Source organism: Camelus ferus, chromosome 4 (assembly GCF_009834535.1).
Source record: "Camelus ferus isolate YT-003-E chromosome 4, BCGSAC_Cfer_1.0, whole genome shotgun sequence".
In the NCBI taxonomy this organism is placed as follows: Eukaryota; Metazoa; Chordata; class Mammalia; order Artiodactyla; family Camelidae; genus Camelus; species Camelus ferus.
In genome coordinates this window covers 51019646-51044714 of record NC_045699.1, presented here as the reverse complement: position 1 = coordinate 51044714, position 25069 = coordinate 51019646, and the positions used below count along the sequence as shown (strand labels likewise).

At 37.3% G+C, this 25069-nt stretch overlaps 1 protein-coding gene across 4 annotated transcripts in view; it reads right to left on the bottom strand.

Annotated features, from left to right (window-relative positions):
• The window catches only part of SLC44A1 (solute carrier family 44 member 1), a 170916-nt gene that overhangs the window by 24880 nt on the left and 120967 nt on the right, over positions 1-25069 (bottom strand). For 2 of the 4 annotated variants that reach the window (XM_032478105.1, XM_032478107.1), the window contains 4 exons: positions 21206-21343; positions 13869-14105; positions 11954-12034; positions 1071-9006 (listed from right to left, as the gene is read on the bottom strand). In XM_032478105.1, coding sequence (XP_032333996.1) covers positions 8983-9006; positions 11954-12034; positions 13869-14105; positions 21206-21343 — 480 coding nt within the window. In that variant the 3' untranslated portion in view covers positions 1071-8982. Of the gene's footprint in view, positions 1-1070; positions 9007-11743; positions 12035-13868; positions 14106-21205; positions 21344-25069 lie in introns of those variants that run through there. The other 2 variants (XM_032478106.1, XM_032478104.1) reach the window with 2 other exon arrangements.

The following is a 25069-nucleotide window of genomic DNA, read 5'->3' as shown; positions in this document are numbered from 1 at the left end:
AAGAAGCTTGATTTTTCCAAACTTTCATGGGGGCACAACTATTGCCTCCATTACGGCTCACCACAGTTTCACAAACTCACCAGCTTAGCACAGATCCAGGCTTCAATTTACGTGCAGGGCACTGCACCAAGCATGAGTTTTCCATGGTAAACGTTATCTGACAGGCTTTTCCACTCTGCTTGATGACTGAATTCAGTTGCAACCTTAGCATTCACAGCTAGCCTCCAGCTAGGAAGTCTGGCCAGACAGTGGAAGAACTCTGTACTTCAGAAATTAGGTTTTATTTAGTACCTTTATGCTTCATACTTCAGGGATCCTAGAAGATGCTGAGAAATGCTAGAAAGACATAGCTGGGAAATCCTAGGGCACCCTGGCAGCATATCAACTTCATCTGAAACCAAGATGTTGCCCACAATCACTTTCTATTGCACAGTAGCAGAGAACGCCACCCCCAAAATATGACCGACTGCAGGAGTTCACCTCAAAAAAATGCTGCTTTGGTATATTGATGATTTTGAGCTGCAGGCACTTGAAAAACAGCAAATGCAGGGAGAGGTTTTCTCTGAAGTCTCCTTATCTCCCTAGACAGATCCTCCCCAAAGAACTCAAATGTCATCAGTCCCCTTCTCAGGAGTTTCATCAACCAGGGAAGACTGACTCTTATCACCGAAGAGACTAGAAGTCGACACCACACCCAGACATACTTTGTCACAAAGTATCATAACTCCCATCTATTCTTCTAAGGGTCCATTAATCATTCCTAAAAATCATTTACTCTCCCCTAAGAAGCCAACATCCTCCCTCCCCTTTCCCTAAGAGGATGGTGTTTAAGTTTGCATTCTAAGCCACTGAGAGGAGAGACTCATTTTCCCCACCGGGTCTCTCCCATGGATACATGCGGTATACATGTTAATAAGCTTCTGTGTGTTTTCCTCTCATTTACCTGTCTTCTATTACAGAGTCTCGGCTAAGAACTCAGAAGGGCAGGGGGGACAATTATGTTTCCTCTCTTACACTATTCATCACCACCCTGGGCATGGGAAAGTGTTAAGACACAGTAGACAATGACATTCTTTCCTATAAAATTTTATTTATTACATAAAAAATTCTATACATTTGTTAGACTAAAATACAGTTTTCATTATAATTCTGGCAACTGAGTCAGTACACAGGAAACTTAGCATTAGATCAGCACTTTTTTTTCTAGTTCATATTTCTGCACAAGGAAAACATTTCAAAGCTCCATTTCATATAGGCTCATTGTACTCTGAAGCCAGATGGAATTCCACCCAATTCAGAGCTCTTGGAAGTTAATTTCCCAGCAAGATTTGATAACTCCATAAGTTAATTGCTTAATATACATATTTTTAAAGTTCTCTGAGAGCACAACACTCTGTTTGTAAAGTCTGCACTGTGTCAAGAGACAGTCACAAATACTAGGGCTACGACTGTGTCTGTGGGGCATGTTCAAGCACCTACATGTTTGTTTCCCCACCTGAAGACAGTGTAGTGACACTGTAATAAGGAAATAATAATAAGGAAAAACTCAGAATAATGCTAAGGTGAAAGATCCCAAATTAGGGAATTCATGGAAGGCTTAATCGTGATCCTACAGTTCATCATGGGTAAAGACAGGACATGATACAAAAATTCATTTTGACACTATGAAATAGGATGCAAATGGCACCCCCCCCCCAAAAAAAAACCCAAAATAAAATAAACAGACAAAATAGGCATCAGTTTGAGAAATATGCGGCATCACAACATCCTTCTTATGCTGGATTCCACAGCAGTGAGAAGCTGAAACACACTGGTGGGCGTTTTCTGTTCCTATCCCCTCCATACACTGGGCTGGATCTGACAGTGGATGTGAAGACTCAGAGCCTGAGAGATGGATAGCAGGTCCCTTTGCATTGACTGATCTTTAAAACTCGGCTGCTTTATTCTAGGAGCCTGTTCTAGACTTAGGAGTTCAGAAAGGTCGTGCCAGGAAGTACTTAAAGTTGGACCTTGGGTCTTCAGAAGATATGCTTTTGTCTTTGGTTGTTTTCCCAGGTCCCCTGTCATTTTGTTAGGTGCCCTCCACACTTTTTTCCCTACCTGTTTGTTAGTTGTAACAAATTGAATCAGCTAACACCCCAGCTGAATTTACTTCATGTACTATAAGTGTGTTCAATGGTCACGAATATACTGAGACAGTATAACTGAAACTTCACTGTGGAGTTCCCAGTACCCTCTTAGGATAGAAGAAATCAGAAAAACTCAATGACAACAGAATCTACTAGCACTAAGGCAATATAGTAGAAGAAAGCTGATTTCCCCCCATGATGTCTTTGAAAATCAGAACAGTCAAAAAGAACAAAAACAAGAGGGCCAAAAGGAAGTTCTGAGCACACACTACTAGAACCCAGAGGATGGGGAAAATTCACTCGAACCATCAGTCCCAAAGCTGTCTGGTTATTGTTTCATTCCTACGAATTACCTAAACGAAGTGGTAAACGAAGTGAGCGCTCACATTGTCTAGCGGCAGTGAGAATGGTCTGCAGGATGCTGTGCACATTTATTCCTCAAGTCTTCCTTCCAATGCTCACTTTGCTCACATGGAATGGTTTGACACATATTCCTCAAAAAATAGCTAAATCAAACCAATGCCCCAGCTGATGGGATGGGTGGATCAGATTCGTATGTGAAAGTCAGGACGTTTCCTTGGGTGGTACACTTCCATGACAAAAAGACATTATTAAAGGTAGTACTTACACTGGACTTAGGCCCTTTTCCACCCAAGATGGGAACTTCCACCCGTGGTCTCTCCCTCTGCTACTGTGGAAGGCTCGTTAAAGCTCTTCTGGGGATGTGGGGTGGGGAGGGGAGCCGACTTTTCTTTCTAGTTCCTTCACCAGCCAATTATGACATTTCCACTACTTTCTTCAGCTTGAAAATGTAGATAATGGTTTGATGTCAGACTCTTAAGTCATGACCCACTGGGATCAAATCTTTAAAAAAACTTCAAACTCCTTTAAGGATGTCTACCTGCCTTTTCAAGGGCCCAGAGAGCCCTCTTATAGAAGCAGCACCCTTACCTAATACTAAGGTGTAAATGTGAAGAAATCCACATGCTCCCTAAAGAAGGAAGGTGAGCTGGATGTGGGGAGTGGAGACACAGGCCCAAGGGCAGTGGTCTAAGGCTGCTCTAGTGCTGATTGGAAAACACTCAAAACAGGAGGAAACACCTCCCTGATTTATACAGGGAGAAAAACTTTTGAATTTCTCCCCCTGATCCCGGCATCTGCTTTCCACTAAGAAAATTTTTGTCAACTATGGACTACACTGAGTTTGCTACTTTATCATCATCTTCAAATGCTCTCAGTCAACCCTGACTGATACATTTTTAGACAGTGATCTACCGATAACACTATGTCATAGATGTGAGCGACAATTATAATCCAATGTTTTGGTAGATGGAGAATTACAGAGATTCCCTATTCATTTCTCCTTGGATTTTCTTGTCCATTGCAAATACTTTTATCTAATCAAAAATTCATCCAGGGACACACACATCCTCACATCTCCAAGGAAAGAAATCTTATCGTTTTAAAGATCCAGTGATGACCGTTCTGGTATTCATTTAGGTTAGTGTGGTTTCATTTAGCTGGTACTAAATTCAAGTTTTCAAGTTACAAAAATGACTCCCTGTCTGAAGTGAGTACCATCTTCAGTGGAGGCCCAATCACGACTTCATTTCAAAACACATTATCAAGCCAGCTTTACAGCAGCCTCTGACTTGTGTTCACAGGTTCCTGAGGGGACTGGATGGTGGGGTGAAGGCTGGCAGTCTGAGGGCCCTGAAATTCTATTCGTACTTTAAATGTTCATAGGTAGGCTATGTGATTTTGAAAGATAGTCCATTGCTCCTATAAGCTTTCTCAAAGGAGCCCTTGGTCCCCTCAAAAGATTAAGAACCTGCTTTTGAATATCAAATATTAAATTCAGGTCTTAGCAAATAAAAGTGAAAAGTTTCTGAAACACTTGGAAATTACAACATTTTCATGCTCAACTAGATCTTGACTAGACCACGAATAACCTGAAAGCTTTACTATTCTGAATTCCCTGGTCTACAGTGTTTATTCCTCAGGAAATCATTTAAGTTGTAAAACTGAGTATCAGAACTGAGTAAAATAGCCTAATATTTGGGTCTCTAACAATTTCACGTCTTTTCCACAAATTTACTAATGAATTCCTTAAGAACATATCAACCTTAAATCCTGCCCATTTAATTTACAAAAGTGATAACTGTTTATGTGATATTGAAATGGAAGCAACATTGGTCTTTTTTTACACGTATAAAAAATCAAGGACATGGGAAGTAAGAAAGGGTCCTCTAGTATTTCTTTAGAAAAGAAAGGTTTTCCACAGAAATTCTCAAGTTTAAAAACTTTGCATTGAAGTTTTTTTTATAAGAAAGAATTTTCAAAGATTTCAATCTTGGATGAAAATTTTCCTCGTAAATGAAAACTTGGAGAGTAAGAATTTGGCTCAAATTTATGAAATGTAAATGGGGGAGAAGTGTGCTATTTTAAATTTTTAGGTGTAGACAACATGTTTACTCTTTAATTTTGTTGTCTATGTTTGCTAGCTTCCCGTTTTCTCCTGGCACATTCAAGGGCCCTACTCTTTCACAGTCTGGGCTGTGTGCCATTAAACAGATGAGCTAATTCTGAAAGCAGCCCCTGTACATACAGAGCGCCTGCTTTTCAAATGGGCTAACATGTACTCCTTAGTACACAGATACATGAATATGCATTTAAAGCAAAAGGCATTCTACATGGTGAATATATAATACACAAAGCTCTGCTTTATGCATTTACTTCTGAACCCACAGCTTTCTAATATATATTCACAGACCACATCTTAACAACTCTAGGCAAGCCATTAGTGTGCACTTTTATCTGTCAGATGGAATATATCAAAAGAATACAGAAATTAACTGTGGCAGGTACACTGATAAGCCTCCAGACTCTGAGATTTTGTTTTTGTTTTTTTAAGTGGTAGTAAAAAAAAAAAAAAAAAAAAAAAAAAAAGCCATAGAGAACTTATTGAAAGGTAAAAGCTTATAAAGATCTTTCTGAAGGAAACTTCTCAAAGGCTATGTTAAGGCTACTGGAAACTCCAAAAATTCAAGTGAGGTTACTGACCAAAAATAAAATACAATGTTCAGGTCACCATAACTGGCAGCTCTAGTATTGGAACGGACCCCAGAATTCTACTTTGCAGGCCAGGAGACCTCCTGAACGGCCTTCACTGCCTAATACTAAGTGCCTGGTGGACATGGCTGAGGCCTTGGGGGCACTAACATGACCTCACAAATATTTGGTGCCTATAGCTTCCATAGCTGTTTTCAGGAAGAGAGTGGGAGGAGTATTACTCTGGTTTTAAGCAGCTCAGGACCACGATAAAGGAAGGGGTCACTCCTCACTAGCTCATACTGGGATGAAAACCTGAAACTATCCTGGGAAGACAAGGGAGCCCTTGGCAGATATCAAGGTTAGTGATTTTGGGAATCCACAGCTTAATGCCCTTCATTGAAAAAGTAAGAGGAAGGGAGCATCTCTACAAAGGAAAGACTTATTTCCAGCATAATTTTTAAACAGACTCAATGAGTGCCCTCCCCGACCATTACGGAAAAAGTTCAGAGACCAACACACAGTTAAGCTACTTAAATTTGCAGTAACTTAGGACTTAATAATGCTATAGGATAGGATAAAAGCTTTAATCCTTAAACATTAAACATTGCATTAAATGGTTTAAAGGAACAACTTGCTTTGAGCTCTGCTCATCCGTGCAAGGATTATACAATCGCAGTGCTCTGTCTAAATTCCTAATGTTTACCTAACGCACTGGTAAGCCTCCCCTAGAAGACGGACCTCTTGGATTTATACTGAAACATAACCTCTTCGCTCTCACATCATATATGGCAGAGCTTACTCCTGAGGCAGGAGCCCAGAAAGTCTCAGTCAGGCACCAGAGCCTTAGTTTTCCGATGGGCAGGAACCATCAAGAGCCTCTGCTCACCGTGATCCTCATTTACAATAGAGGATTCTAACTGTAACTCTGGAGACGGGAGTCCTGAGCATAGTTTTGAAGATCCACCACAGAAAAAGATAGAACCCACAACAAAGAGTCAATGGTTTATAAAGTTATTCAGGTAACCATACTTCACAGATAATTTCTGCTCTTCATCTATTCTTCTCACTTGGGCAGAGATGGAGGCAGTGAGCAATAAGGCAGCCCAGCGCTAGCTGAAGAATGACTCGTGACAAATGAAAGCGGCAGCAAGACTATCCAAACATAACCTCAAAACATCCAGATGTCGCTCAGAAACCTCTTTGAGGCCTTCTAAGAGGAAGCAAGGAATGAAGCTCGTAAGAGGGATATTCTATAAATCAAATATCTCTCTGTGTGTGCCTGTGTAATATATATGCATACCTGCATATATCCGCCTAGATGGCACACATTCACTTAGGGGAGACAGCTTGGCAATTAATTTGGAACTCAAACGACATGGTTACACATAGATCATAATTTCTAAACACAATGTTAGTAAAACGAAATTTATTTGTAAAACAGGACCTGTTATATAAAATGGCACACAGTCAAGTTATACAAAAATACAAAATTTCTTTCTGATTACAGTTCTAGTTGCAAATGATAATTAGAAAGCATTCCTGGTGGCTTCCAAATAGCTGAGGCTGCGAGCAAACGGAACAGGGAGCAGCAAGCGTCCGTGGTGCTGGGATGTCCAAGTGAGCAGAACCTAATTTCCAAATTCAAGACTTCCATCAGGTCACTTTGGAGGGTCACCTCCTAAAATAACTAGCTCCTGGAATGTCTTCTGTTTTGATACCCATCTTCCAGACTTTTGCCAAGCCTAAATTTAGTTCCCAATGTTTCTTAATGTCCAAAATCTGTGTGGCTATGAAACAGAAGGTATTCTGAATTTTCTTACATGATTTGCTCTCTCGCTTATTTGGATAATTGTTAGTTCCATAATTATATTTATTCCATTTCAAATGATATAAAAGAGCACAATGATACCATTTAGTGACATCAGATGTTAGATGTTAACTTCTGGAGAATTACTGTTTCAAAATAGCTAGTCTCACAATGTTATTTTCTGAGATCTTGCCAAGACATGAACTCCTGTTTCTTTTGAAAAAAAAAAAACAAAAAACAAAAAACAAAAAAAAAACCCAACAAAACAAACCAGACTCTTATTGCAAATATTCTGAAAAATCAGAAATATTACATAAGCTTTGAAAAGAAACCGAGGCATTTAGCAAATTTTAGCCTAGCTAGAGTAAAGAACACGGATACTTAAAAAAAAAAAATACAATTTACCTTTTGCAGCAATTTAAAGGTCCAACCCTTTAAAAGGAAGCACATTAGCAAACAGCTGCTTATTAAGCCCAAGTGACATTAATTGTATGCATTTCCATAATACCACTCTAATTCACTGTCTAATTCTGGTAGGAGGCAATGTTTTCTTTCAAAAGATTCTCCTTCCATGGAATGATAAAATGATGAGGCTTTTTTTTTTTTTTGTACAGAGCCTGTATTTAGTGCAATAAGTTTAAAAAATCTGCTCTGAAATATTTACTTTACATTAACAAAAATAGCTTTTTTTTAAAAAAATTGTAACAAAAAGGAGTTATCGCATAAACAGATCATGAATTATTCTTAGCAAATTACACTTTTTTTCTTAAAGCATTCACCATTACAATAAGCAGAACAATGGAATATTAGCCATTCATATCTGGTAAGCTTCAGGAATAAAAAAAAAAAAAGAAAATCCCACAAAACCCATCCCCAAACATAAAGAACGTTCAACACTTGAGGATCAAAAACATTAACCAATTCTTCAGTTAAACATCGTAGAATTCTGGATACTTAATGAATTGCCAAGGAGAGGAGCACCTGCCAGTATGTTTTCAGATTTTATAGCAAGCATTTGAGTAAAATGGCCATTTAGCCCTAAGCCACTGAAGTTCCTCTGAAGCAGAAGCCCAAGCACCGGAATTTTCAATGCTTTGTGTTCCATGTTTCTCTCCCTTTTTAATTCCTCCCAGCATTACTTAGTCTGCAAACCAAGACACAGAAACTTAAAGGCTAAACTCGCTGGGAGCCCCAGCGTCCTTCCAAATGAGGCACACAAACGTGTGGAGGATGCTACTAACGTCAAAAATGAAAGAAAGACAAAATATAAGAAAAGTTTGCATAAGAAAGATTATCTACCCTTTTCTTTTTTTACCTACTCTCTTATAGAAGCACTAGGGTAAACTACAAATACCTGAGGAGTTGGTTACTTTTTAATGTTGGCTGACAAACGCATGAGCTATTATGAAAACTCCCATATGGGGTCCACTGGTATGTTTCTAAAAGGAAAATGACATGGCTTCTTTGATTGGGGAAAACTGATTGGAGTAGTTCCTTATTTATCTGAAAGCATATGCCTAGTCTCGTCCCACTAGGACTTATGCATCAGTAAAATAAAGTCTTGATTTTATGCACACATCAGGGAAATCACCCCTGAATAAACTTTAGACAGAGAATTCGGTACAATAATTTTACCTAATTTAAATAACTAAAGTTAAAATCTCCTCTAAGTTATTAAAAATGTTAATCAGATATGAATCTTAACATTTCCATTAAGACAATTACAATTGAAAACATTAAATGACGGCAGTTGCCTTGTAAAAGCCACCCGTATGAAAGGAGTACATGTTTGACAAAAATAAGCATAAAAAAGGTATTAAATCCCTGTTCCTTTTCTCTGATTTTGGCTGATTATGTGTGTGTGTGTATATACATATACATATACATACACACATACATATACATATATACACACAGCCACACACACAAATACATAGTTATGTGTATATATTGTTTTGGAATGTCAATGGGTTCCATAACGGTCGGCTAGGTTCAAGCAGAACTTGCTCCCGAAGCCTAGAAAACAAAGTCATACAGAGTATAATCTTAGACAATTACCGTTAAAAGGAGATCATGAATGATGTTACAAATACACAGATGGTCACAAACAGCAATACAGCGAAATGGACTGAGAATACTTCTCCCCTGAACCTCTCTCTGTTCCAGGGGCTGAAATTCCTATGAATGTGGGAAGCCACACTTCCCTTGGGGTCACCTGTGAGATATGCAGAGAATACATCTCTAGTCTACCTTGCTCTAGTGCCCAAATGTTTTCCTCCCTTTTCTCTGCACTTTTTTTCCCATGCAAGAGCAAGCAGATGGCCTCTACATCACGTTTGCTAAGTTCTTCTAAAACAATTTTCAAAGATTTATAGAAAGACCTCACAAACCTTCAAAATTTCCTTAGCGAGTGAGGCTCTCTCTCAAAAAAAAAAAAAAAAAAAAAAACCCAAAATCAAAAAAATCGAAGAGGAAAACGGGAAGTACTTATATTTAGTTCAATGATCCCCCTGCCAAAGGAAAATTTTGAACCTATTTTTTCTGAACATTATTTTATAGGCTAAAAATAAACCCTATATTAAAATATCCCATGAAGGAGACAGACAGTGAACTCAAACAGCAGTGTTTCTACAGATGCAGCAAAATATTTATGACACTGTTAACAGGACTTTCATCTAAGGGAATAATATGTGAATTAAACCAAGCAAGTACAAATAAGCAATCCTAAATTCTACCAATCCCCAAACTGTAGGAGGGAAGTTCTCAGGTAATTCTTTAGGGACACATACAAGATCGTGGTGGTGGTAGAGGTCAACTCACGCACACTGGGAAAGACAGAAGAATTAGAGGTAATGAGGTGCTTAAAAACCTTAACTACCTTGTGAGCAACATGTCACACTTCTCTCTCCTGGGGAGTTTCTGAACCACTTAAAACATCATTTTTAGGGACCAAATGCTGCAATGTCCAAAGCACCAGAAGAACAATGCACATAAAAGATGTTTGAGACACGTCAGAGGGTTTTGCCGTTAACCGGCAAGCAACAGACTGATGAACAATGTAAAATAAAAGCAAAAGTGGAGTGAAGATTTTAATGTATTATTTGAGATAAGGGACATTAATTTGAAACTGAAAGTAACATTAGGGAAAAAAAAACTTTCTACATTTTTGGCTTCTGGTAGAAAGTCATATAACCTAGGCAATTCTCCTAGTATTAGTATGTATGAATTAGAGGTTTAGGTAAGAGAAGGTATACTTGCATTCTGGTCTACCACAATTCAAATATCTTTCCCTCAAGAATCATACAGAAATACATGCCAATTCATGGTCAAAGCAGCTAGTCCTAAACCTCCAAATATTTTTCCCTTTCTTTAAATGCTTATCACTGAAGAATGATTTAATGAAAGCTTCAAAGATTGGAGAGACAGAAAAGGGGAGAAAGGTGGTTTACATTTTAAGACTGAATATGTCTTTTAAAAGTTTTAGGTTTGGAACCTTATTTTCTGAACAATTAGAACAAGCAAGCAGTGGCAAGAAGGGAGCCTCCTTCATTTTTCCAGGCCCCCTTAGGGTTGGCACAGTCTCCACTGTCATCCCCCTCAGCCTCCGTGAAGTAAGAGGGATGTAGGAAGAAGGGGTCGGGAGGTGGGGAACCTGATGGGAGGGACTGGTGATTAGTGCCCCTTCCCCTCTCAGGCCAGTTCTGGCTGATGCACACTTAAAACTAAGAGAGGTATATGGCCATCCTACATCCTTTTACTTATGATTAGAGTGATCTGTGCCTTGGGAATATAAACACTTAAGTTTTGACTTTATCATCATCAACGCTATTAAAAAGCAACACCCAAACAGGCATTGGATGGGGTCCAGAGAAGAGTTTATATCTAAACATTCTGTTGAGGCTTTAATATAGGTTGAATATGCAACTATTTTGCATGTGTATATACTCCCCACCCCCAAAATCAACTCTTTCCTTTATTCTTACATACTTAAATTTGCTTGCTTTATACTACAGATTTCTTCAATTGGAAACCTATAAATCAAACCATTTATTAAAGTATAAGGAAGAAAGAAAAGACAGTCCTCACTTCACCCTTTTTTGGACTTTATACGCCATTAGAAGGCACATTATTTTAAATGAACTATTTAAGGATGTAGGCAATTATATAATATTCTGAAATAAACATTCTATTTAAGAACAATACATTTGTAATATAAGCAGTAATTAGACCAACATAGCTAAGGACATCTGTCGTTAGGCAGCAGGGAGACTATGGGAAAAGCTACTCAGGATTCTTAACACTGGTTAACTTTAAGTTGCTTTTTTCAAATGAGAGTGGTATATATATAAATAGACCAGAGATAATTTATCTTTCTCACAATTAAACGGAGGCTGGAGAGGACCAGATTGTCTTGTTGAGTGGGAATGTGGGTACTGATGGAAATAGCCTTGTTTGGCTTAAAAGACAAAGAGGTACAATCCGGGCAACAGAAGAAAAAGTCAGCAAAGGGGAAAAGACAGCAACATAAACAAAGCAATATTTTAAAAAGGGAGGTTATGAATTTCAGCAAGTTGAAAGGAATTGCTATCACCACTTCTAAAATGATAAATATCAAACCGTCAGTTCAAGTGCACAACCAAATGTTCGGTCCCACGAAAACTAAACACTGACAGTTAAAAAGAAAAAAAACTGGAAACAGCAAGTTCACCTCCGGGACAGAAATATCCCCTGCCCGCCACGAGGACCGTTCCTTTCAGCTTACTTTTACAGAAGGTGGTCTCAGGTGTGACAAGAATTCTGCCATCCAAGTGATGGGTAAACACACAAACAGAAAGAGCAGCACGTCCTGCGTGATACAGATCACAAACGCTTCTCCCGAAGAAGTGCAGTCAGTGAAGAGAGAGAGAGAGAGGAAGTGAAAGTGAAACTCGTGGAGGGTGGCCACCTCCTCATCTCCACCTACCATCGGTTTTAGCTCTCTGGCATCTGCAACGCCTCCTTTACCAGCTTCTTTCATTGCTTTCCTGCTGTTTTCCACAAACTCCTACAAAACAGGAACCGAATTACATAAATTCTTAGGTCCTTTCGGACTTCAGCTGGTAGATGATTTCTAAAGAATATTTACATTTTGTATTCAATAACGGGAAATGGATGGCCTAAAAACACAGCAATAAACAGTACTTGGTAACACACACAAGAGCAGCTAAATCTGGGAGAAATGGACTGAAATGGGCTGATATAAAATCTTTTCCCCACCATTCCTTGTGATAATCTCACTTAGGCTCCAAGAGATAACGTTAGTTCTATCCGGAAGAGAAAATACTTTTCGTTTCTTCAACAAAGGTATTTTTTCCACACTTAGAATATTGTTTTGTTATTTTACTTTTTCCATATCATGGTTAAATGGGACAAGAACATTTTACTCTACAAGCCTCCTCTTTAAAATAACCCTAGAAGGTAAGAGCACTGATACTGCTAAGCATGGTATACTTTTGTTTTTTACCAAACCATAAATAAGCTACCTTAAAAAAATGTCTATCTGGCCTTGAAATTACTCCATAAAGCAGGAAGACAGGGAGTAACAACCAGACCAGTGGTCAGGAGTAGTTAAAATGGGATTACGCCCTAAAGGAAACATTTCTATCCTGTCTAAATTTACGGAGCATCTATCTCTTCATTCAGTGTCCTCGTCATTCTCATAGAGAAAACTAAAATAAGAAAAATCGTATTTTTCACTCTGCTTTTCATCAGTAGCTTAAAAAACAAAAACAAACCCCTCTTTCTAAGTGCCTTATTCTCCTTCTAAATTCTCTTATTCAAGAGAGATGCAATGCTCAAAAGTCAAATTCCATTGTGAAAACAACCAGTTAGGATTGTAATTTAGACATTATGAAAATGTCCAAAATTTAGTTGGTGATGTTCTTAGTAAAAGCAATAATAAGTGCCAAACAGGTCAGCTAAATCATTTGGAATTTTTGCGATTAAAAAAAAAAAGAATCTAGCTTATTTATTAATACATTTTAGATTTAACTGGATAAACCATGTTCCTGGAAAATGGCTTGTTATTTCAATGTCTAATGTTTAATCTTCAATATTACCTATTCTTGAAATAGGAATACTTCACAGCTTAATAGAAAAGTACTATTATTAAAAAGCATCTTTAATTTGGTAGCATTTGACATTGATACTAGCATTTAAACCATTTTAATATGGTTTCCAAATTTTTTAAAAAATTTAATTGAGGTTCCAACATAGGGAAGCTGCAGAGGCGATGTAACTATAAAGAATCTGAATAAAATATCTGTGTAAAGGTTCAGATCCTGATTAATGGAAAACAAAAAAATCTACCAGCCATAATGGGTCTGATTCTCTATTCATTACAAAATGTCTTCAGTTTGGCCTGACATACTTAGGATAATGAGTTTTATCAGGGTTGACAGCAATAATATTTGGAAAAGGCGTGGATGGAGAAATACAAGTTAAGCACTACAACCGGGGAAACATGACTTTTAGTCTTTGAGCCCTGACTCAGGAAAAGGCACTTAGACCATCAGTGGTCCGATGTTCTAGTTCAAGGGCTAAATGGTCAATGCAAATCTGCTTAACTGCAGAGACAGGGAGAGCAGTGTGGAATAGCGTCACCTCAGGACTACTGATGGGATCCTATTTCAGCTAGGTGGATTTGAAATGCTCTCATTCATGCCAAGAGGGTCTTCTTCCCCTATTTCCCCAAGACTAACCTCATTCATGAGTGCTACAGGTTTAGTTCTGAATTACTCAGTTGTATACAACAGGAATTAAGTATGGACAATGTTTTACAAAATAGTTATATTAGTATTTTTATCCTTAAAGCAGTGGAGGGCACTTGAAGTACTTACCATCAGCACTTTATCCATATAAAATTCTCTGCCTGGGCTCCCATCATTGTATTTTGTATCAACGGCAAAACACAAGAATAACACATCCACTACCATTTCGTAAATGGACAGGAAGCAATGAGCGACCAGGAAAGCGAAGAGGCAGACGATGATCAGAGGCAGCACCCATACTGTGTAGTCTTGCTGGTAGTTGAGCAGCATAATCCCAGCCAAACCTGTGCTGCAGACTATCAGCACCTGAAGCAAAGAGAACAAAGACCACAGTTCATAACCTACTGCAGGAAACCACTAGTTCTTCTTCATTTGCAGACTTAAAACCCTATTTATAAATGATGGTTGTGTGAGTCCATTTCACCTCAAATTGGAAAGTATAATCCACAAGTACCTATATACACTCAGTTATACATGTACATCATATAACAGAAATAAAGTATCATCCTTGTTGACATTAAAAGTAATCCAGTTTTCCAAATGTTATGCTTGTTCCCTAAGATGTCACTTACTTAGCATCTGTGGCAACTTTTAAGATAAATGTATATACATTTTAGGAAAACAAATTACACACACTTTTAGCAATCCAAAGAAAATTACTGACATTTCAGGGTATTGCTATATATTTTCTTCTAAGCATTTTTACATATATGAAATAGTATTATATAAACTAATCATTTAAATTTAAGTCATTTATATAAACTAATCATTAATTAATATTTACATATCATAGATGTTTCATGAATATGTATTCAGTTACATAATTTCATTTTATGGGTGATTTTAAATTTATTTAACCTTCCTCTTACATTTGGAGACTTACATTGTTTTTTGATATAAATAATGTTGCAACAAATATTTCTAAGAGCTTTTTCTTTGTTTCATATAGAATATGTGGTAAATTTAATATGATTTGCCAGGAAGTGTTGATTTGGACTGTTCGTGAAGAAAGAGGTTGCCGAACACATTCATGCTGTAAGAATAAAATAAAGAGCCATTTGCTCACTGTCAAGAGCCATCTACCCTGATGCTTCATCACCACGGTTCTTTTAATACTTTTTATTTCAGCTTTTCAATAACCCTGTGCATGGTTTATGGCAAACATTATCACCCTCATTTTATAGATTGGAAAATGTGCGTAGAGAGGCTAGCTGACCTGTCCACGGACACAGCATAGAATAAAGAGCAGCTACCACTCAAAAAAATCTTATGATGCCAACTCCAGTGCTCTTTCTAGGTAAAAATTCAGCAAATACTTGGATACTGACAGACCACAGCAATAGGTTATACTGAATCCTAGACACATTCCTGCCTAGCACCTTACTTGGCCTAACAAAGAAAAAGAAAGAGTTCTCTGGAACCAGAGCAGCCTTTACTTGCCCAGTGCTAAGGACAAGCAACTGAGAATTGCCTTTCCCCTACTATTTATCAACACCAGAACATCTCTCATTCACCATCATCTTAACTAGGAATTATAATGCATCAGAGGATATACTGGTTGAGCTATAATTGGTCCCTCTCTCAGATGATTATAGGGAGCAAATCTGGGTTTTCTCACCTCCTCTATCGTTTTTGTGGCAATACACTTATGAATCTTCTCATACAGTGACTTATTTCCAGGGTGATTTCCACAGATAGCTAATTAGGTCTATTTTCTTTCACTCTTTTGGTTTCAATTTTAGAATGAGTTATTTCTTATACTCTTCTTCAATTTTCTTACATCCACCCTGTGGGAGAACTGAGCTGCTTTATGCTCTCACGATGCCACTAGAAGTTAAACCACCTTTGAAATATTCAAGTCAATTATAGGTAGAAGATGTGGCTCAGACAAAGTAGACCCCAAGACAAAAGCTGTCAAGGTAGAAAACTGTCACGTGAGAAACAACTTCAAAAATTAGTGACATTTAGCTTAAAAAGTTAAAGAAATGTAGTAATTACTCCCAAATATAATGAAAGGGTATCATGCTTTCATTCAAGCAAAGGATATGTTAATGGTTCTCAAACTATTAGAGGGGCTAGAAATCACCTGGGGAGTTTGTGAATAATGCACATTTCTGGGTCTCGCCTGCATAGAGTCTGATTGGCTGGGTTTCAGATGAAGCTTAGCAATTTCATTTTAAAAGTACCCCAGGTGATTCTGAGAAAGTCTACAGCCTTTAAGAAGTACTGCCTTATATCACTAATCTCCATGGTGGAGAACATAGAACTGAGGGAGTGTTTAAGACAATCACTTGGGACTTCCATTTATATTTCTCATACATTGAAAAATTTATTTTACACTTTATAAGGCACATATTAGTAAAATCTATACATATATCATTAATAGATAAATGTAAATATATTTGGGAAGTGTGCTCAAATTTTTTTTTTTTTGGTAAGTGGATGTATGATTTTTAAAGTTTAGACACTTATTATAAAGGATAAAAAATTTTAACAGTAGAAGAGATTCATACACAGGGTAGGATGTGAGAAGTAGGAAGAAAAGGATGTCAGTTTTGAAGTCAGAAAGATGTAGAACATTGGGGTGTATGTATCTTTTCAAATTAGAGTTCCCTCCAGATATATGCCCAGGAGTGGGATTGCTGGATCATATGCTAAGTCTATTTTCAGTTTTTTGAAATATCTCCATACTGTTTTCCAGTGGCTGCACCAAACTACATTCCCACCAGCAGTGTAGGAGGGTTCCCTTTTCTCCATACCCTCTCCAGCATTTATCATTTGTGGACTTCTTAATGAACTCTCTAATTCTAAAAGATACACGTACCCCAATGTTCATAGCAGCACTGTTTACAATAATAGCCAAGACATGGAAACAACCTAAATGTCCATCAACAGATGATTGGATAAAGAGGTTGTGGTATATTTATACAATGGAATACTACTCAGCCATAAAAAAGAATAAAATAAAGCCATTTGCAGCAACATGGATGAACCTAGAGATTGTCATTCTAAGTGAAGTAAGCTGGAAGGAGAAAGAAAAATACCATATATCATTCATATGTGGAATCTAAAAAAAGGAAGAAAAAGAGGACACTAATGAACTCATCTGTAAAACAGAAACAGACTCACAAACATAGTAAACAATCTTATGGATACCAGGGAAAAGGGGGTGGGAAGGGATAAAATTGGGAGTTTGAGATTTGCAAATGTTAGCCACTATATGTAAAAACAGATTTAAAAAAATCCAAATTTCTTCTGTATAGCACAGAGAACTATATTCAATATCTTATAATAACCTTTAATGAAAAAGAATATGAAAACAAATATATGAATGTATATGGATGACTGGGACACTGTGTTGTACACTAGAAATTGACACATTCTAACTGACCATACTTCAAAAAAAAAAGGGAAAAAAAAGGAAAGATGTAGAACTGAATCAGAGTTAGTACTTCTTGGATTGTGACTCTAAGCAAGTTCATTTAACTGAGCCTGTTATTCCATCTTTAAAAGAGACACAATAGTACATAGATATCATAATTGTTAAAATAAGTATTCTGAAAGCATTTAACACAGGGACTGGCAATCTGAGTTTCTTCCTTTTTTCAGTCATCATAAATCTTGTATTTATGATGCTCTTTTTCTTGATGGAACCCATGTTTTAAAAGAATTTGTTTACCAATAAAACAGCACCTATAAGTAATAATTCATATTTTCATTTTTTATTAATCAAAGTCAGATAAACTGTCAACTAGGACATATAATTAGTGTCATAGTGTTATCAAATACAGGTAAACTAATTTCACACAGAAGCAAAGAAACTTAGGATTTGGGTTTTTTTTTTGGTATAGTTTTACTGGTATAAATATGCAATATCTACTAGACTTGAAAATGTTTAAATAGCTTCTAAATCTTTATTCTTAACCTTTGAGGACCCTACAGGCCACAAGCCACCAAACTAGAGGAACTAAGGTCTCTTCCAAACCTAATTTATCATTCCATAAAATCATTGGGGCTTCACAGAAATGGAATCCATGACACTATCTTTTTTTTTTTAAATCAAGGTTTTGAAAATTAAATTTTAAACTCTGAGATAATTATGAAATCATGTGCAGTTGTAAGATGTAATGCAGAATGATTCCATGTATCTTTTACCCAATTCCCTTCAGTTGGTAACATCTTGCAAAACTATAGCCCAGTATCACAGCTTGGATGCTGGCATTGATATGATGCAAAACACTTTCATTACCACAAGCATCTTTCACTTCATCCTTTTAAAGCTATCCCTACTTCCCACCACCTCCCACCACTAAGCGGGTAACTACATACCTGGTCTCTATTTCTATAATGTTGTCATTTCAAGAATGTTACATACACAGAATTATACAGTACTTCTGGGATTCACATTTTTCCCTCAGCATAATTCCCTCAAGATTCATCCAAGCTGTTGCATGTATTAATAGTTTGTTCCTGACACTGTCTTTTATGCCCTATCTAGTTGAACTACCTGATCAAAAACTATTTCTGCATAGTAGCAGCCACTTAATTGTAATGAAAGAAACTCTTCAAAAGATTTATTGTATTTGTGATCAGAACTATATTTTTGAAAAAGGAAAACTAAAGAATTTGTCTTAGTATGTTGGAAACCCAGAAGTTTCCGCCCCCCCCCTTTCATTTTTCTCCTCTTTGGATTTCTCAACTAAAAAAAAATGTTTATCTTTCATGGTTTTAAAAGTCATTTTTATATTGTAAATATTATATTATTCAAAGTTATATTTTTCTGGAAAGCAACTTGAAAATACGTATCAAAAATCCTATTAGGTACTCAAACTCATTAATTCCACATCTAGGATTCTGGCCTCAGGAAATAAGAATGAATTTGGGCAAGAATTTGTATACAAAACTTTCACTGTAGTACACTTTATATTAGTAAAAAGCTGAGAAATGTTCAACTGTAAAAATAAAACCAGGGGCTTTGTTAAATAAATGATACAACTGTATGACCATGTTTAAAACATTTTTAATAAAATGAGAAATGCTCATAACACGAAGTGAAAAGAAGGCTATAAAACTGCCCTTTCTACCAGATATTAAATTCTCTTTTTAGACTAATATATAACCAGCACCCAGAACAGCCCCTAGCCCATTCCTAGTAGGCACTCTAGAAACATTTGTTGAGTGACTAAAAAGTTATGATAAACCTAAAGAAAAAATTTTGAGACAGGTCACTAGATTGCTAAAAAAACTCAAAGCCAATTTTAAAACACTGCATTTTATCATCTCCATTTTCTTCCACTAATATTTTCACTATCCCCAAACAATCACTATTAAAAGCTTGAGATATTAATTTTTTCTTTTTCACGCACATTTTAAAACAGTTCTGTGACAGTCTAATAGTTTTACTCAGCCTTTCCACTTCTACATGTTATCATATTATAAATTCTTAATAGAAAACATAGTTTAATAGGTATTAAACTGACTATTATTTCCAACCATTTCTCTATTGTCAGGCAGTAGATGGTTTACATTTAGTCACTATTATAAATAATGCTGTATTTTTCTATATTTAGAATTATCTCTAGGAGTCGTTTACCATCACCAGAATTACTGAATCATAGGCTTTAGGGGAAAAAAAAAAGGTCCAGAGACAGAATTAACATCAGTCGAGGCAATTATAGCACTTAGAAGTTACACAGATCTGAGTCTGAACTCTAGCTCTGCCACATTTTAGTTTTCTAAATTTGGGCAACCTACTTAGCTCTCTAAACTTTGGTTTCCTCTGCTGTGAAACGAAGCTAATAGTAGTAGCTCACCTTCCAGGGGAAGACCAAATATAACACTTCACACAAAGCACTCCCCTCGGGACCTGGCACCCAGCAAGGGTCTCAGTCAGACTTACTAAAATCATCATCGCAATCTTGCTATAATTCTCTCCCTTATTCTTTATATGGCTTCTTAGTTCTCTTTTATTTTAATTGCTCTGTCTATGTATGTTTTTAAGTTGCTTCATATCTTTCCTAGCAGTAGGGATAAATTATAAATATGTAAAAAATTAACAAATCTGAAGGCTTCCTGAGTTAGTCATAAAGCGCATAAATAACAGTAACAGTAACACGGCCAGACACCCCACTCAGTCCTTAACATGAATTCATTCGTTCCACTCTTACCATAAACAACGTCCTCATTGTAAAAACAAGACAAAAACAAATCCAGCAGTCGTAATGTACATTTAACTACAAATTTTCAAAATAACTATCTGTATGGTTTTATAATTCTTTTTAGATGACAGACGCCTGAGAACTTAAAACTACACTGTGCTAATCACTGCCTCTCCTTACATCAAATATTTTTTTCCTTTTCAAAAACATTTTAAAACCACAGTGGCTGAAGTATCCTTAGTGTTCAGTGGAGAGAGAATAAGAATAGCATATGAGGGAATACTGGCCACCACGATAATGAGTAACCATGAAGATTATCAAAACAATGTGAAAAATGTGTATGATACAATGGGAAGCGAAAAACGCAGAGCAAACAGATATGTATACTAGGATTGTTATACCATAGAATATAAGCCTATGAAAAAACACTGGGAGGGAGTATAAAAATAAGTTATTAGGTTATAGTGGTGGTGTCTTTTTCTTAACTCAAGTTTTCAAATTTCCTGAGTATTTTATGGTTTAAAATGTAGATACAATGAACCCCAATTCTAATGTCATCTAATATTTTGCAGATTTTAATAGTATAGAATTACCTCTCCTAGATACTTTTGAGGATGGGTATGTCTCATCCCCTAACAGCTCTATTTTAAAGGGGTTTATACACGGTAATGATGACAGCTAATGTTCATCAAGAACTTGCAATGTGTTCTTCATCAAGAACAAGCATAACCTTATGTTTTCTACGTGTATTACTCAGTCTAACCCTTACAAGCTCTAGGGGTGTAGCACTGGTATTATCCCAATTTTATAGATGGGCAAACTGGGGCACAAAGTGGTTAAGTACCCTGTCTCAGGGAACACAGCTAGTCAGGCCAGGATTTAAATTCGGGCACTCAGGCTCCAGATGCAGTACCCCTAACCACCACACAGACTGTTTCTTAATTCAAAATATGTAAGGAGAAACACAGGCAAATTACTTAACCACTCTGTGCCTTAGTTTTCCCATCTGTAACATGAGCAGAAAAATAGAATTTCCTTTACAAATTTGTTATGAGGGTTAAATGAGCACAATATATGTAAAGTACTCAGAACAGTGCCTAACACATATTAAGGGCTTCGTTAAGTGTTTGCTTTATATTACATTACTTTTAGTTTTTTGGTAGGTTACATATATTTTTGAAATTAAAGAGCAACTATATGCATATGCAAAAATTTGCTGTATGTCTCAGATAATATACTCAGTCTTACCTTGCCTAGGAACAACATGAAATCCCCCACTGTGTTGATGGCAGCCACTCGCAAAGCATTCTCCACGAGAATGACAAAGGCATCCTTTGCTGAGGTGCAGAAGTTGGTGCTGTTGATAGCTGTGGCTGTGTATGCGTTCTGGACAAAAGCAAAAACAATTTTTCTTCAATAAACATAATCTCTAAGATTTAAACCAAACATAGTTATAGCATAGCTTATAAAAATATTTCACAGTTAAACCCATGGCTTTGGTGAGGTACAGATTTAGATTAAGCATAAGGAAACATAAGACACTTATATATTAAAAAAAAAAAAAAAAAACGATGGGTAAAGAGAGTTTTTCAGTTGTTCTAGTTCTGGTCCTTTAAGCACATTGATATTTATTAAAACACACATAAACCTTTCCAACACCCATTAACTTCTTCCTTGTCTTAGTAAGTCAAACATGACTTAACCTTTCCTAGATATCTCAGGTTCATCACCATGAGTATCAGTGATGCATTATTACCATTTCAGTGATGCTTTAGAAGCTACACACATACAAAGGCATCAGATCGCTGTGCTGTTTCTTCTGGAACACCTACTACCTCCTCCTCGGTACTTCCTTCTATGCTTTCCCCTCTCATGGTTCTTGTAGTAGACAGCTGTTTGTTGCTGATTTTATACCCCTCCCTCCTGGGATAGGACCCCAAGCCCCCTTTAAGAAAACAGTCCTTTTCCCATTCTCTCAGGGTCTCAGTGAGGCTGACACAACCTCCAGCCCTGGGGGTGGGCCTTGATCAATGTAAGCCAATCAGGGTTCAGGGACTGGCACATAAACTAATCAGGGCCAATGAAAGTAAAAGCGGTTCCCTGGGGCTTCCGGGAATAAAGGAGTTGCTCTTCTCTTCCCTAGGTGCTCCCGGCAGAGTAGCTCTCTTATTTTCCCAGACAGCGAGGTGTGAGGGTATGCATTGCCATGGCTGTTTTGCCAATGCTAACGGGAAGCAGCTGGAGCTGCTGGAGGTCACAGCGTAAACTGAGAGTGAGGCTAACATCACGGAAGTCAGAGCAGAGAGAAACCAGATACTCAACACCTGGTGACAATGTCTGCATGGTTAGGAACTAGCCAGATTCTGGACTTTTCAGTTATAGAAGCTAATAAATTGCTAAGAATCTCTCCTCTGTCCTCCCTCCCCGACTGTCTTCTCACCCTTTTTTATCTTTTCTAGGCCAGATTGAGCTGGCTTTCTGTCCCTTGTAATACTGAGTCCCCAGCTGACACACTTTTATTCAATTATACCTGCTTCTGCTGCCCTGTGTTTTCTCTGACCCACTAGTCACCCTGATTTTTTTCTCTTCTTTTTCACATTACAGCCTAGAATAGCACTGGTATTTTCTGGGAAATGTGAATAAGTACTATAACATCAAATATGTCTGAGTCCTAGGAATGGAAAGTATATACAGACTCTGTAACTAAAACTTGTGGTCCTGAGAAATTTTTGGCTTAGCGCTGACTTAAATTGTTGGTGAGGCCAAAATGTTGAAGCTGCTGGAAAACATGCAGGACACGAAGGGCTTGCTTTGCATTATTATCTGTAAAGTTTTAAACACTGAGCTCAGGAGAGCAGGTCTTTAATTTATGAATGTTCCAATTGTATGCTTGTTAGTTATTAGGAACCTGGTATGAAGATGAGGTCTGAGTCATCAAAAATTTAATCTGCCATGATATGATATAATTTCATTGATTAACAACACAGAACATTTCAGGGCCAAGGAAAGAGTACTGCGCTGAGTGGGCCACTACTTGTGGCCCATAAACTTCTTTCAGTAATAGAGCAGCAGGAAATTATGGTGCTCTTTGAGAAACACAGTATGATTTTAATATATAAAATTCCATCATACAGATTGGGGTAACTTATTATCACAATATATTACTATATTATGTTTGCAGGCCTTCTTATCTCAAAACATATACAATATTTTAAAGAAACATATACAATAATTTAAAGAAATGACACTATTAAGTTCTTCTGGTAGCATTCATTGGCTGCTTGCTCATTTATCAGTTAAAAGAGAGCAGGCACCAAAGAGTTAACTACCTAACTGCAGTGGTTCACATTTCTTCGTCTTCTACAAAGCTTCTTTTGAAACATTCTGCACATGTCTCATGACATCAAAATAAACTATACTTTTGATCTTGTGTCACAGTAACTCGGCTGAAAAATGACAGAATTTTCCAAGCCTGATCTATTCTCAAAGAATCCAGATGAGTTCCTAGTTCTCACCAGTTTCCTTACATATTCACCAAAGAAAACAAAAAACAAAAAACAAAACCCCAATTTATTCTAGAGCAGAGGTTTTCATCTGTAGGTCAAATCTGCATAGCCATGTTCACTTGTTTATGGCTCTTTTCTTGTTATGATGGCAGAGCTGAGCAATTGTGACAGAGAACTATTCACTGTCTGGTCCTCTACAGAAAAACTTTGCTGATCACTGCTCTAGAGTAATGCCAAGGATCAGTGACAAACTTGTTTACAGTCTATGGAACCTACTCCCTCATCCCTTTTGAAACACAAACCACAGTTGCTCATTTCCAGTCTTTTAGTAACCTTCTCCACAACTTCCAGTCTTTTAGCATTTTTCACTCTAATTCTTCAGTTCAACAACTGACAAATGTCTTTGGTAATCTGAGCTATAACTTCCCTGAAAAGAAATACCTACTTCCTGTATTCTAGGACATGCTCCAGAAACTAATGAACCAGTTATTTGATAATAGGTTTTTCAGGGGAAAATACTTTACCATATTAACTATATACATACTCTGTATACAAACTATAAACACACACACACAAACACACATATATTAACTCTGATATAAAAAAAAGCATTATAATGTCTAGAATCCAGGATATTGGATAACCCACTTAAATCAATGAGGTATTGTCTTAAATCCCACCCCCTCAATGAGGACTAACAATTAAACTATGTTGCTCTGCCCTTTCCAGTTTGAACATAACTTTCCTTGAAAAAAGAGACAGAAGCAAGAGAGAATCCACACATCTCCAATCTCTGTCCTCTCTTATCAGCAGACCAGCTGAGTCCAGAAGCAGGCCCAATGCTTCCAAACTAAGTTTTTTGTTGCTCTTGTTAATTTTCAGAAGCTTCAGTTTATGTGAAAATTATTCTTCTTCCTCTGCTGCTTCTTTCTTCTCTCCCCACCCTGCAAGCCCCACTCATTTCATCTACTTTTAGAGCAAAAGCCTATTTATTTGTAGACATGAAAGGAGGCAGCAATGATTTCTTTTCTTCATGCCTTATAGTTCCAGGGTTGGATATGCTCATAGAAATTCAGCCTTCTTGGCAGTATTCCTACAGATCTACGCAGCTCCTTTATAGTCAACCTAACTGAAAAAAGTGGGTATTTCATAAACTTTCTCCCGCTCCCAAGGCAGGAAGATGAGCTGCATGTGATGCACAAAGGTCAAGACAACCTCTTCAGGAAGAACAATGTGCTACAGATCATAGCAGGCCATTGAAATTTCCCTCTGCTGCTATACCTCTTAGTCCAAAGGATTCACACCAAGGTTCTCAAGAAATTCTGAGCCCTTTGTGGCTTTCCCTAATAAATGTTCCCTGAGCTTTCTGCAGACTTCTTAGTTGAGATTCTTAGAGCCCACCTACCTTCTTCCCTGACAGCCTTTCTGATCTTGAGCTGAACTGCCCAGAAAGAGGAATGGATGATTGACATTTCACCCATGCCCAACACCTGCTCAGGCAGGCTGTAGGCTTAAAGACTATTTGATTCTCAGAAGCAAGATAAAGGATGATCACCATCCAGGAATCTGTTTAAAAGGATGCCTGTTAGCCAAGTGGTCCCTGGTG